Source organism: Thamnophis elegans, chromosome 1 (genome assembly GCF_009769535.1).
Source record: "Thamnophis elegans isolate rThaEle1 chromosome 1, rThaEle1.pri, whole genome shotgun sequence".
Lineage (NCBI taxonomy): Eukaryota > Metazoa > Chordata > Lepidosauria > Squamata > Colubridae > Thamnophis > Thamnophis elegans.
Genome location: NC_045541.1, coordinates 26,230,804 through 26,244,328, shown reverse-complemented (window position 1 = coordinate 26,244,328; position 13,525 = coordinate 26,230,804). Strand labels below are relative to the sequence as shown.

Here is a 13,525-nt window from a genome sequence, read left to right as displayed (position 1 = left end):
ATTGAGGCCGGAGACCAATAGGTAGCCAGTGCAGCTCACGGAGGATAGGCGTAACGTGGGTGTACCTCGGCACACCCAATATTGCCCGCGCGGCCGCATTCTGAACTAACTGCAGTCTCCGAACGCTTTTCAAGGGTAGCCCCATGTACAGCGCATTACAATAATCCAGCCTCGAGGTGACAAGGGCATGAGTGACTGTTAGAAGCGCATCTCGGTCCAAATAGGGCCGCAATTGGTGCACCAGATGAACTTGGGCAAAGGTCTCCCTGGTCACAGCCGACAGATGATGCTCCAATTTCAGCTGCGAATCCAGGAGGACTCCCAAATTGCGAGCCCTCTCTGAGGGGCGTTAACTTTCTCCCCCCAGGGTGAAAGGACTGTCCAAACAGTCCTTCGGGGGCAACATCCAAAGCCACTCAGTCTTATCGGGATTGAGCACAAGTTTGTTCGCCCCCATCCAGATCCTAACCACCTCCAGGCATCGGCACATCACGTCCACCGCTTCACTAAACTGGCAAGGGGCAGAATGATATAATTGAGTATCATCGGCATACTGATGATACTTTACCCCATGCTGTTGCATGATCTTACCCAGCAGCTTCATGTAGATGTTAAACAGGAGGGGGGACAAGACCGAACCCTGCGGCACACCACAATCGAGGGGCCTAGGGGGTCGACCTTTGCCCTCCGACCAACACCAACTGAGACCTGTCAGAGAGGTAAGAGGAGAACCACCGTAAAACGGTGCCTCTCACTCCCACCTCCCCCAGGCATCGCAGAAGAATACCATGGTCAATGGTATCGAAAGCCGCTGAGAGGTCAAGAAGTACCAGGATAGAGGAATAGCCTCTATCCCTGGCCCGCCAGAGATCATCGGTCAGGGAGACCAAAGCGGTTTCCGTACTGTACCCGGGCCTGAAACCAGACTGAAAGGAGTCTAGTTTATTCAAGATCCGTCGGAGTTGAAGCGCCATCACCTTCTCAACAACCTTCTCTAAAAAAGGAAGGTTGGAAACGGGACGATAGTTTTTCAAAACAGCTGGGTCCAGGGAAGGCTTCTTGAGGAGGGGTCTTACCACTGCTTCTTTTAATGGTTGCGGGGGGAAAACCCTCCTGCAAAGATCCGTTGATAATTGTCTGGAGCCAGCCTCGTGTCACCTCTCTGCTGGTCGAAACCAGCCAGGAGGGGCACGGGTCCAGTAAACAGGTGGAGGCACTCATCGCTCCCATGGCCTTATCCACTTCTTCAGGGGTGACAAATTCAAACTCATCCCCAAAAATCTGATTAAGACTACCCCTCGGCATCTCGGCTGGTACTGCCCAAGCGGAGTCCAGGTCTGTCCGAATCTGAGTGATTTTATCTGACAGAATCTGAACAAACTCCTCAGCTCTTCCCTGCAAGGGTTTCCCCCGCCTCCTTACCTTTCAGGAGGGAGCGGGTCACCCTAAACAGGGCCGCTGGCCGAGATTCCGCAGACGCAATAAGAGCGGAAATATGCGTACATTTTGCCGCCGTATCGCCACTAAATAAGTCCTAATAAAGGCTCTTAATAGTGATCGATCAGACTCAGAGTTACTAGCCCTCCAACATCGCTCTAGGTGTCTCTTTTGGCGCTTCATCTCTTGGAGTTCCTCGGTAAACCAAGGTGCCCTCCTGGATCCGCTGCCGCGGAGAGGCCTCAAAGGCACAATCCAATCCAATGCTCCAGCCGCCGCACTATTCCAGGCAGCGACCAAAGACTTGGCCGGATTGCGGACAAGGGAGTCAGGTATCTCTCCAAGCTCCCTCTGAAATCCCTCCGGATCTATCAGGCGCCTGGGGCGGAACCACTTAATCGGCTATGCCTCCCTGCAATGGGGGAGTAGTGTCATGAAGTCAAGCCTCAGCAAGGAGTGATCTGACAATGACAAGGGCAAGGTCTCTATTCCCCTTAAATCAAGATCACGTCTCCACTGCCCCGAGAGAAATACAAGGTCAAGCGTGTGTCCCGCCCTATAAGACGGACCCTGAACTACCTGGGTCAAGTCAATGGTTGTCATGGAAGCCATGAACTCCTGTGCCCCATTTGAGTGTTCACCGAGAGACAGCAGATTAAAGTCCCCCAATACTGTAAGTTTGGGGAACTCCACCGCCAACCCGGCTACTGCCTCTAGTAGCACAGGCAGGGCTGTCGTGACGCAGCTGGGAGGCAGGTACGTCAACAGCAAGCCCAATTGAACCCTTAGGTCCAACTTCAAGAGGAGAGACTCACACCCCACAATCTCTGGGGCAGGGATCCTGCGAGGAACCAACGACATTCAGACGATAACTGCTACTCCCCCACCCCTTCACTGGTGTCGTGGTTGGTGGAGCACCTGAAATCCATCTGGGCAAATTTCTGAGAGGGGGACCCCCCCCTCTTGGCCCAGCCAGGTTTTGGTTATACATGCCAGGTCTGCCTCCTCGTCCAATATTAGATCCCGGACGAGGAGGGCTTTTTTCACAACCGACCTGGCATTTAGCAACAACAACCTGAAACCAGGGCCCTGTATTCCTCTGACACCAGATCCTTGAGTTGAGCCTGAGGGGCCAGAACAAGCAATAACTGTAATGTAGCGAGTCCTTCTTCCCCGGTAATGGCTAGCCCTACAGCTCCCGCCATATCTGCCCCTCCCAGTCGTGACCGAAATGCTCCGACGTCCCCCTATCCCCCTCCCCCTCTCCCATGGCCCCTTCTTCCCGGCAGGTCATGTATTCCATTCACACCAGGACGGGAGGTGAGTCTGGGCCCCCATCCACTTCTGCTTCTGCACTCAGTGGAGGGGACTCCAGGTCGCATCCTTGGTCCTACCATACTTACCGATCAAACACTCTCTTCAGACACATCCCACACTAATTACTAAAATACAATACAATACATTAAAAGTGGGCACATTTTCTCTCACATTCATACACTCATACACCCAGCAAACCAGCTAAAATGCCGTTCCTGAATAGACAGGCAATTAAAATAATTAGATTAATTAGAAACAATAAAAATATTATTAATTTTATTATTATTATTATTATATTTATTATATTTATTATTATTATGCATGTATTAGACAGCATATATATGCATAAACATGATTTTGGATACATGAAAAGGATATGAATAAAAAGTAATATTAGGGACGGTACGCATGTTGCTGCGCTTATACACCAACATGCCTACTCTTACAGACCTCTTAGGAATGGGGTGAAGTCAATAGTAGACAGTCTAAGGTTAAAGTTTTGGGGGTTTGGGGAAGAAACCAGAGAGTCAGATAGTGCATTCCAGGCATTGACCACTCTATTGCAGAAATCATATTTTCTGCAGTCAAGTTTGGAGCGGTTTACCTTAAGCTTGTATCTATTATGTGCTTGTATATTGTTGTGGTTGAAGTTGAAGTAGTTAACTATATGATTAAAATATGTTTTAATTACCATCAATTGAATGTTTTATCTGAGATCATACACAATCTTAACTATAATTAACTGAACCAAAGTAATTTTATAATCTATGGTCCAAAACTTAATAAATCACAGCTCTATACAATTGATAAAGAGTAGCAGAAACAGCATGTTGTTAATACAAATGAAAGTAAAAAGTTTTGAAGCGTGTCACAATAATGCTAAAAGAAATATATTGCTTTAAACATATTAACAATGCCTTAGGAGGATTTCTTTAGAAGCGTGTTAGCAATCAATGTATACTTATAACAAAAAAAGGGAAGATGTTACCTTATATACTTCACTAAATCCACCTCGACCAAGTAAATGAAGTAACAAGTATCTCTCATTTAATGTTGGATGGTCTTTGAACCTTAAAAAAATTAAGCACAAATGTGGTTTATAAACAAGACAGAACTTTAAAGTTAGTGCTATCTACAGTAAGTGTTTAAACAAGCAAGGGGAAGAAAAGAAAAAGTTGAAGAAAGCTACTTATTGCAGATGTAAGCACTTATTTTCATCTCTGTATAATGCAGGGAGTCTAAGATAGATCACATTAGTATGCAGCTGCCTGTGCTCCTCTGTTTAAAAATAAGAAGGAATCATAAGTTATGCAACAAATGGCATCTGGCAGGAGTCATTGCATCTGGTTACTACAGAGGCAGATGGGGATCAGAGCCATTATGCTATGAGCTCAATCAGAAGACTGGCATTTAAGACACTATGGAAGGGACCCCAAATAACTGCTTCATGAATTGCTTCTACTTTTATCCAGAGATCCATGAATGGGGATTTTACAATATCCTTACCCTGCCACGCCCACCAAGCCTGCCCACAGAATTGGTAGTAAAACATTTTGAATCCCACCACTGGTACAATACCTGAAGGTTTGATTCTTTATGCTTTAAAAAAAACCCTCAGCTAATCATTGCTATGGGTCATCCTTTCCACAAAAAGAACAGGATGCATATCTGTGGAATATAGTTTTTTCCACAGTCTCCTTTGCAACCTCGAATACCTGATGACATTTGGGAGTGGCTCTACATGAAATTGGAGGAACTTAATCCAGTCCTTGCGTGAAAGGAGGAGCCATTCCCACCAAAATCAAACACAGATGGTCAAATGCCAAATCAGTTTGGCAGCAAACAAGAACTATCTGAAAATAAGATATTACTTTCTACTACTTCAGAGGACTCTTGAGATGCATAAAAAGAAATTGGAAGCTTTTTAAAAAATTACTATGAACTACCACACAAACTTTCAGGATATAAAGAATTTAATGGGTGCATTCTTGTTCTTATTGAGACTATGTTAACACCCACCCACCCACCCCCCATAAATCCCCATCCCTAATCCTCCCGACTTCCCAGGGCCCACACCTGGCACTGCCTTCTATCTAAAGTATCTTGTGTTCGTATGGATTAAAAATAAAAGTAATATATTAAAGGAAAGAAAAACAAGAAAAAAGAAAGAAAAGAAAAAAGAAAAAGGGTTTTTTTTTCCTTTTTTTTTCCTTTTTTCTTTCTTTATATTTTTTTTCCTTGGTTTATTTTACTTTTTATCAGATTAAACAACACTTGAATAAAGGCATACACCAAGGAGGGAGGTAGAGGGAAAGAAGAGGGAGGAGTAAGGAAGGAGTAAGGGGAATGTAAGGAGGGCGTGTTGGGAGTAAGGGGAGAAGGAAGGTTTGAGGGGAAAGGGAAGTAGGAGGGGAGTGTTAGAGGGAGGAAAGGAAAGTTGGAGGGGGTAGATGGGGTGTATGGAGGATGGAAGTGCCAGGTGGGGTTGTGAATGATGAGTTGGGTTTTCTTTTTTATTTTGTTTTATTTTATTTTTTTATCTTTCTTTTTTTTTCTTATAGCAAATACCCTGTATATAAGTGATTGTAAAATGGAATGTGAAAATGAATAAAATATATTAAAAAAAAAAAGAATTTAATGGGGTAGGGATATTAGAAAGGAAAAGGAATGAATTGGCTTTTTAAATCTCCTAATAGTGAATTTTCAAGTATCTTGAAGGAAGGAGGGTTGTGATGTAACAAAAGTCTGCTCCCTGCATTATTTAGTGATATTTTAAGATGGTGAGAATGCAAATGAACAAGAGTACATTTTCTACTTTTCAAAATCATCATTGATGTGTATTCTGCCTTTTTAAGAAAAAAATTCTCAGAATTATCTAAGGAAGTTAATATATATTTTGTGTTATTTTATGTTTACTTCAAGAAAAACAAGAGTGAAAAAGAAAGCCAAAAACTGGCTAAGTAGAATAACAGTATCTTTTGCTTATTTTTGTGTCACATTTTTCCAAAGCCAGTAAACATTGAGAAAATGGAATATGGAACATTAAAATCTAGAAACTTACTGAGAATTATCTTCATTGTTTATTCTTTTGAGTTCTCGTATATGAAGATTTCTAACTCTTTCCAAACGTTCAAGTTCTGCTTGTATTTCAGCTTCTTCCTGCAGAAAATGTTACAAAAATGAACAAGGGAAAAAAAACAATATTTTATCCACATCTCAACTGCAGTGGTGATAAAATAAAGCAACAAACTACTACTTTCATTTGTTGGACCCATTTTTTTTTACTGATCCCAATTAACAACTTTCAACCAATTTTGAGCACAAACTAACAGCAATTTGGATTAGAGGAGAGCTAATGTTCTTCCAAAAAAGGTGAAAGAAAGTAGGACAAAGGTACAACAGACACATCTGCATTGATATTCAGGAAGATTCTTTTTTTTAATATATATATATATATATATATATATATATATATTTGAATAAACACAACAAACACCACAAAAATATCTTCCATTACAAATTGTAAAAAGTGTGTCAATTGGTTACAAAGAGCTTTTGTGCATCCCTTCCACAGTCATCACCTACAATTCATATCGTTATATATTTTAAATCAAATATATTTATATATATTACTATCATCATACCTCAATCTTCATATGACTATAATTGTTTTTATGTCCCTTTATATAAAATATTCCAAAATTTAAAGCAAAACCACATGGCATTCTGTTATCTATTTTTAATATCATCCAGCAACATTACATCTTTATAACACTTTCTAAATAAAAATTAATTATGTTTAATAACAAAGTTTCTAAACTTCCTTTCTTAATCACTGTTTACAATTTATATCCAATTTCCCTTTTATGTCAATACAAATATTACATTATTATCATTATCTATCATTTATTTAACAATATCCGTCATCATTTTATTTTAGTCTTAGTTTAACTAAATTTAACTTACTTTTTTTAATATTATAAACTTTCATACATAACAGAAATTTCTAAACTTCCTTTCATGATCACCATTTAGAATTTATACCAAATTTCCTCTTATCAAACCAATACATGTGTACATTGTTATCATTAATTATCACTTCATTTCTAACATAATGCTCTAATTTTAACTAAATTTGACTAATATTTTGTTATTAGTTTTTATATCTCAACTTGTGCCTTTGCAGTAATAGTGCAGTCTTATGTCTTTTGCCATTTGTAGAATTAGTCTTCTGTTTATTTCCTTAATCAAATTTGTATGGTCTTCTCTTCGCAACTTGTTGCTTTTATCTTGTAAAATCTCAAGTCAGCTTCTTTAATCAGCTTAAATTTGGTTTTCAGTAGTGCTTTTGTAAAAGTTTCTCTCCTTGAATCCATCAATTCTTCTCTTTTTTCTTCTTCCATAGCTTGAAATCTGGGGTAGAGCTCCTTTCCATCTATCTTCCCTTTCCATGTTCCACTCTTTCCATCTCCAACTACACTCAGTTCACCATCAGTACCCACAATTATCTTGCCTCTTTGTTCATTTCTCCCCTGGGTTTTTAGGACTCTAACCTCCACTTTTTGCATTTGCTGGATATCTTCAACTCTTCCATCAAATTTCACTGCATTACAATCTATATTTTCCAATCTCTTCTCAATTCTCTTTGTTGTTTCTAATAATTTTTGAATTTCAATCATAATCTGTTGTAATGTTATGGTTTCTTTTTGGTGCTGTGCCATTCTTCCAACTAGTAAACACTGCCACTGTAGTTTCAAAACAAGGTTTCACTCCAGCTGCCAAAGAAGCATCCAAAGAGCACCTGCATAAACAACCCATGCTCTTCTCCTTATCTCTTCTATAAACAAGCTGAAGCCTTTGAAGGCAAAGTCAAAATGATCAAAGAGAAAAAAGAGAAAGCAATATTTCCAGGACTCAACCTCCAACCGGCAGTGCAACTTCTTTTCTCTCTGATATTACTACCCTCTTTATATTTCTTTTATATCTTCTTTTATTCCAGGCTTAAAAGAAACAAAATTCTTAAATGGAGCAAAATAAAGAGACAATACCTATCCAAATCAATATTATAAAAATAAAGAAAAAGATTTAATCCATAGGTAAAAAAAGAAATAGAAGAAGAAAAACCAATACTTTCACTTTAAAAAGTAGGAAATATTTACAAAACTTCCATACATAAAAGAAAATGAAAAAAAAGGATAACACACTGTCCAATATAGCTTAATTTCACCGCTTATTTTCTTTTCTTTGCAAGTTTAATTTAGCTTTGATTTTTTTGGGAGCAGTCTCTTTTATAACAATAAAATTTCCTCACCAGATGGACACACTTTCTCTTTCTGCTTTCCTCCCGTTGTGTCCCAACTTCAGCAGCTTTTCTCACCGGCAGGAAGACATTCTCTTGGATCAATCAGGGACTTTGTGATATCCCTGAGATCAACAAGACATACTTTTTCCTGTCACCGTCTCTTCGGGACGGTTTAGGTCCAAAAGGACCATCCAGAGGCAAAAAATTTTTACTGCGATCTCGGAGCTCCGAAATCGCACGTCATACCATTGCGACATCAGCTCCTGTCGATATTCAGGAAGATTCTAAAGTAGATAATACTAAATGGTTCTGTCAGGAACAAAACTGTGTCTTATCTTGTTTTTGATCAAGTAAATTCCTTCATTGATTGCCAAACTTCTTACCAAATTCATATGATATACTGATTAGCAAACTAATGAAACAGGTTGACATTAGATTAAATGGATATAGACATTTTAGAAAAATATATTTATATTTTACATAAACACACACACAATCATGTGTTTCATATTTACATTAAACTGGAACAAAAAAGGAATGGAATGAAGTGCTACAAAAATCTATCCTTGGTCCAGCCCCCTTTAATATTTTTATTAATTACTAGGAGGAGGAGGAGGAGGAGGAGGAGGAGGAGGAGGAGGAGGAGGAGGAGGAGGAGGTTGAAACACTTCCAGTCTGATTTACAGATGGCATAAATTTTGGTAGAATAGCTAATTTATTAAAAGACAGAAATAAAATTCAAAATTGTAGTATCACTAAATAAATAGATTAGAGAGAAGAGTTATAAATAAAACAAAAATCAAATAAATGTAAATAGCAATTAAAGCAAAATTAATTTAGAAAACAAAAATCAAATGCATGGGCATAGAATAGGGGATGCCTAATAGTAAATTACAAAAAATATGAAAAATTAAAAGTATGACTATAAAAAAAGGCAAAACCAGTTTTAATTGTATCAAGAGAAGCAAACTAGTTTCTGATTTCTGGGAAATGAAATAAGCATTCTACTTCAGTGGTCCCCAATCTTTGCAGTTTGTGGCCCAGGTATGGGGGGAGGGAGAGGGGAACTGGATCACGTGAGTGGCAGGCCAGTGCACACGCAGCCGTAGAATGGTGGGTTGGCCCACTCTCATGGCCCAATTCCAAACAGGCCACAGCCTGGTAGTGGGCCATGGCCTGGCACTTGGGGACCCCTGTTCTACTTTATACTGTCTTGATCATTCCTTTCCTGCCTATGAGCTCTGAATATTCTATTCAGTTGTCAGGATGAAACTTGCAAAAGGATTCAGACAAACAGATCTAGAAGTTAAACTACTTGATAAGAAAGTGAAGAAACTGAGAATGTTGATAAGGAAAGAATGAGAGGGGATAAGACAACACTTTTTAAATAACTCATAGTATGTTACATAAAGGAAGGCCAAGATTTTGGGAGAACACGGAGAAATGGATTTACCTAGAGAAAGCTAAATAGCAAGAGATTGTTAGAAAACATTTTCTAACAATAAAAACAGTTTTACTTTTGAACAAATTACAGAGAAAGAGTAGGCACTTGCTCACTGGGTGTGTTCAAGCAGATGTCAGACAGCATCTGTCAGGAATATTTTAATTTAGATAGCTGCATTGAACAAGAAGTTGTACTGAATAGCTTAAATTATTCTTTCCAGTCCTGTGACTTTTTTCATAGTACAAGAATATAAATTAAACTGAATTGCAGCTAGTTTCAAACCTAAGTAAATGAAAAGCTTCCCTAACTGACCAATCAAAATTAGTCCTACTCATTGGGCATGACAAGGAAATATATACATTGCTATATGTGCCAATTTCTCCAGCATGTTTCTCATTTACAATCTTGATATGACACAATGGATAATAAATATCTACTTTGGACACCAATCCAAATAATACTGTAATAATCAATCCAAAAACCACTCATTGCTTAAAATTGATCAATATTTCTTCAAGAAATTAAAAATTAACCACTTTTAAACAATGAACAAAGTAATAGATCTCTTAACTATTTTGATCTACATTTTCTTTGGATGTTGCTGATCTTAAAGAGCTCAGATAATATAAAAATGTAACATTAGTGGGAAACCTTTTATTCTTTCCACAAGCAAGGATACTATGATGGCCACAACTTTGAGGCCAGGTTATAAGTACCACTCATTAAACATCATTATAACTTTGAATAGTTGCTGAATAAGTGGTTGCTAACTGACTACTATTTGCAGAGCAATGCACTTATCTAATGTCAACAATATAGACTACATTCATATCTAGACAGAAAACATTTATGTTCCATAATATTAAGTAGAGAGAAAAGGGTTCCAGTTACTCTGCAATTTAAAATCTTAAGCAGCTGTGCTTTATCTAGGAATGGGAAGAAGGAGATGTATGTACCCAAGCCTGCTATCTCCAACTGTAAATAATCATGCCAGCTCTGCTAAGAAATGTGACTGGGAATTGAAAAGAAAATGCAAGTGAATGCTAAAGAAATCCTTGCTTTTCTGTGTCTTTTGTATAAAATCTTGAGAAACTACAGTAAACCCCTATGACAAACTGTTTTGTGTTTTTTCAATGACGTACTATGTTCATACCCATCCTTTATTTATCTAATTTTATGTATTCGGGTACCAATTCTCCTATTTGAAAATATTCATATTAAGGATGATTTGTGTTATTTATCATTCTTAGTTCTGAATATTCCAAAATGTTATTCTAACATTAAAGATCAGTAGTTCTTAAACTGGGGAAATTATCTCCAAGGGTAATTTTGGCATATCCTAGGAGTAATGGAGCAATTGGTAAATGCTTGTTTGAGAGTTGAAGATTCAGTATGGGACTGCTGCTACCGAGATGTTTGTATAAAACAACAGAGCCTGTTTGGCATTTTTTGAGACCAGGAAAGGCGGTAAATGGATCAAACAGTTTAGGAACTACTATCCTAGGTAACTAAACCAATCCTGTCTGCCAGCTCATGGAACATTATAGCAACTATTAAAATGGATACCTTCTTCTTCTCTATCTGTATCCAAATTTTCAAATATGCTCTGGAGGCCTAGAATATCATCTATAGCACAATTGGGATATACATTTAAGTTAGAGGAAAGGAAACCAAAAGAAAAAATGCAAACTGAAGCCCATTCAAACAACATAGTATATAGTTTTATATCAGGGGCTATGGACACAGGTGTACAATCATCATCATATCAATGGTACAAAAAATAACAAAAGAATCCAGTATGATTGGTTAAATTCTGCAAATCTTTTCATAATTTATTTTAAATATTGAAGGCACTTTAATCATACTTATCCATGTGTAGTGATACAAAACAGCAGAGAAAGAGAGGAAAAAGGAAACGAATCAAAAAATGTTTGTTTTGGTTTTGTTTGTGCATATTCCTGGTTTTGTTTGTTTGTTAATTCAAACTGATTATGACTAATAAGAGACTGATTAAATGAATTTTGGGAAAAAATGTGAGTTAGTATGTTCAAAAAAAGGGAAGTGTAATTCTAACATGGATTTCAAAACCATATCTTTTCTTTGAATTGTGGAACACATATTTTGAGGAAAATGTAGCTTTTTAAATTATTTAATGAAATCAGGTATCTGTGAAACACTGCAGGTTGGTTTGGTGACATTTATTTTTATTTGTCTATGTTCACTATACACAGTCCTATGGATAATTGTGTTTTGTGGATACTTTTACAAGCATTTAAAATGAAATAATTATTATATGCACAATATGGAATGAAGGGAACAACTGATTTTCTAGAAAGGAACAAAAACATGGGAGATGAAGTTTAACAAAGTGGTTTCTTGTGTGATTATAGCACTTCAAAATAATCAAAACTAAGAGTGGATTAGGAAAAACTGAATATGTTACATACCTTTTTGAGATGTCCTAATCTAAGCTTGAAAATTTCTTCTTGTTCATGATATTCTGCTAGTGTTAGCCTACAAGGGTAAATACAAGTAATACAATTTTAAAAATCAAATGGAAAATAATTGCATATAAAGACAAATTTTTCTTCTAAATATAAAGAAGCCTGTACATGACTTGAAAATGATAGGTATCAAAGCTTGTGCTTTGATCTGATACAAATTAAGCACCTCCATGCAATTCACTAAAATAGTTTGACATTTTACAGATTTTGGTGTGGTTATGCAATTGTTTTAGGAAATCTGCTTACTGAAGTTCAAGCAATTTATAAAGCAGCCATAAGTTTTGTTAGGTTCACTTAGAACCTTGGCAGTGAACCTATGGCACATGGAGCCATATCTGCCAGCATGCAAGCCGTCAGCTAGCGCACGTGTACACTGGTCAACTAATTGGCGAAAACAGCCTCTGCAGGCTTCAGGAAAGCCTCTGGAGCCTGGAGAGGTTGAAAAACTGGCCCAACAAGCCAACCGGAAGTTCGCTTCCAAATAGAATGTGGAATAGAATATAGATCGTTTCCAAACTTCCAGTTGGCCCGTTGGGCCCATTTTTCGCCCTCCCCAGGCTACAGAAGCTTTCCTGAAGCCTGGGGAAGGCAAAAATGGCCTCCCCTGCTCCCCCCGGAGGAAATACCAAGCTCAGCTTGGAGATTAGTGCGGCGTGCATAGGGGCGAGCTGTTATGCACGCACGCGCATGTGGGGGAGTGTTTTCCATTATCAGTTCCAGCATGTCCATGCACCCTCGCATTTTTGGCACCCAACAGCAAAAAAGTTAGCCATCACTGACCTAGAACACTGAAAAAGATCAGTGTGTTTTAACAAACCTGAACAGCTATGCATCCCCCCCAAAAAAAATCAATATTGAAGTGTACCCAGCCCTATTTTTCAGACTTTGCAGAAACAATTGCAAGAGTTGAATGTAGAATTCAAGCATCTCAGAATCCAAATTAATTCCCTTTTCTCTCTCTCTCCTTCTCCCTTCCTCCCTCCCCTCCCCCCTTCTCTCTCCAACACTGAGAAGTGGTACTGGAGTTCTAATAATGGTGACGCTAGAATTTTAATCCAGTCTAGAAGTGATCCTGGAAATCCAATAATACTGAAGATCTAATAATGTGGGATTACCCATTAAGAAGTATGCTTTATTTGAACACTAAACCACTGATTACCCTAAAAATAGTAGTTTCAAAGAGGTTACACTTTACAGATCAGGAACAAGATTTTAAGACTCGTCCAGAATAAAATCCTTCTATGAATTTGTTTTTAAAAGTATATTCAGATCTTGTATTTAACTGTATAAACATAATTCATCTACCATTAAAATCTAGTCCAAGTTATGCATTTCCTTAAATATGGATATTTATAGAAAACAAATTTTATTACACGTCTGCCACCAAAATGATCATGTAGGAAACAAGTTCTTTTTCACAGGAGATGGGAGAAGCTATAATTAGCATGATCAAAAGAATTAGTTCCTAGTCTCTTTATGAGTTTTATGGGGAAGAGCAGGCAGGTAACAAAAATGTTGATC

The 13,525-nt window shown here is 38.1% G+C and overlaps 1 protein-coding gene across 2 annotated transcripts in view; it reads right to left on the bottom strand.

Moving 5' to 3' along the window:
• The window catches only part of TLK1 (tousled like kinase 1), an 84,569-nt gene that overhangs the window by 16,075 nt on the left and 54,969 nt on the right, over window positions 1-13,525 (bottom strand). For both annotated transcript variants that reach the window (XM_032211729.1, XM_032211719.1), the window contains 3 exons: window positions 11,948-12,014; window positions 5,816-5,913; window positions 3,743-3,824 (listed from right to left, as the gene is read on the bottom strand). In XM_032211729.1, the coding sequence (XP_032067620.1) occupies window positions 3,743-3,824; window positions 5,816-5,913; window positions 11,948-12,014 (247 nt within the window). The remainder of the gene's footprint in view (window positions 1-3,742; window positions 3,825-5,815; window positions 5,914-11,947; window positions 12,015-13,525) is intronic.